Here is a 1,229-nt window from a genome sequence, read left to right as displayed (position 1 = left end):
AGAAGAAGTGAATGGATTTCAGTCCTTTGCACGGTCACTAGTACCTTCTTCAGAGAGACTAAATCTGCCTAAATCCAATAAAGTCTTCATGATGAATGGTACTGAGAAGAACTCCAGTTCCTCCCTGTCCAGCATGGATTATACAGCCTCCGGAGCCAGGAAACCATGTTCTGGAACCCCATATGGCAGAAGGCCCAGGAGCTCGTTCCCAAGTTCCCACCGGTTTCAGTTAGTCATTTCAAAAGCACCCAGTGGAGATCTTTTGGATAAACATTCTGAACTCTTTTCTAACAAACAATTGCCATTCACTCCCCGCACTTTAAAAACAGAAGCAAAATCTTTCCTGTCACAGTATCGATATTATACACCTGCCAAAAGAAAAAAGGATTTTACAGATCAACGCACAGAAGCTGAAACCCAGACTGAATTAAGCAGGTATGGCACATCAACCAGCAGTAAATCCTTGAGGAAATTAAATGAACATAAATTAATTAATATTCCTTGTTTTCTATTGTGTGTTTCTATTTCTAATATTCCTTAAATACCAGACTTAAGGTCTGATAGTGCCCTTTTAATTGGAATTAGATTAATGTGACTTTTCCTTTTCTGTGTATCACTAGACTATCAGAGTAGTTATTGAAAAATAAACAGCTATTAAACTTGTCAAGCTCCTTGTAAATATGAATGTTACAAATTTTATTGTTTCAAATATGGTTCTATAACTTCATATGCTTTTAAATATTATAGTTTCAGAGAATTCTTAAGATATGTCATCAGATAGCATTTGTGTAAATGTGCATATTGATTTATGTTAAAAGTGGCAAAACAGTGGGCTATACAGGGGAAGAAAACCAGCTCTTTATCTACCTACCTCTGTGCTTTCTTTCCTGCGGATAGTCATGCAGTCTTGTACGGCAACAACTGCCCAGGAATAATTTAAACAATCGGGATACTTTCTGGAAATTGTCATTTGACTCAATACTTTCAAATACAATAGTGTCTAACATACTCTGAATATTCAGCAAAGCTTGTAAAGTGTTGAGAGTTAGCAGGTTTATGATCGTGTTTGTCTTTTCTAGTGTTGCATAAACGATTTATCTGATATTAAGGTTTTAGTTATTCTAGAAAGTAAAAACCAGTTTAAGACTAGTATTTTTTTCTTTTGAGTATAGACAAGAGGTACAGTAATATCAGATGAGTCTGCATACATTTAATAAAGACCTAAGGAA

The 1,229-nt window shown here is 35.5% G+C and overlaps 1 protein-coding gene across 1 annotated transcript in view; it reads left to right on the top strand.

Annotated features, from left to right (window-relative positions):
- Positions 1 to 1,229, top strand: part of SPATA7 (spermatogenesis associated 7) — a 26,764-nt gene that overhangs the window by 6,822 nt on the left and 18,713 nt on the right. Inside the window, exon 4 of the mRNA XM_012640400.1 lies at positions 3 to 435. Coding sequence (XP_012495854.1) covers positions 3 to 435 — 433 coding nt within the window. The remainder of the gene's footprint in view (positions 1 to 2; positions 436 to 1,229) is intronic.

The sequence above is a fragment of the Propithecus coquereli genome, unplaced genomic scaffold, assembly GCF_000956105.1.
Source record: "Propithecus coquereli isolate 6110/MARCELLA unplaced genomic scaffold, Pcoq_1.0 Scaffold152, whole genome shotgun sequence".
Lineage (NCBI taxonomy): Eukaryota > Metazoa > Chordata > Mammalia > Primates > Indriidae > Propithecus > Propithecus coquereli.
This window is presented reverse-complemented; position numbering and strand designations above follow the sequence as displayed.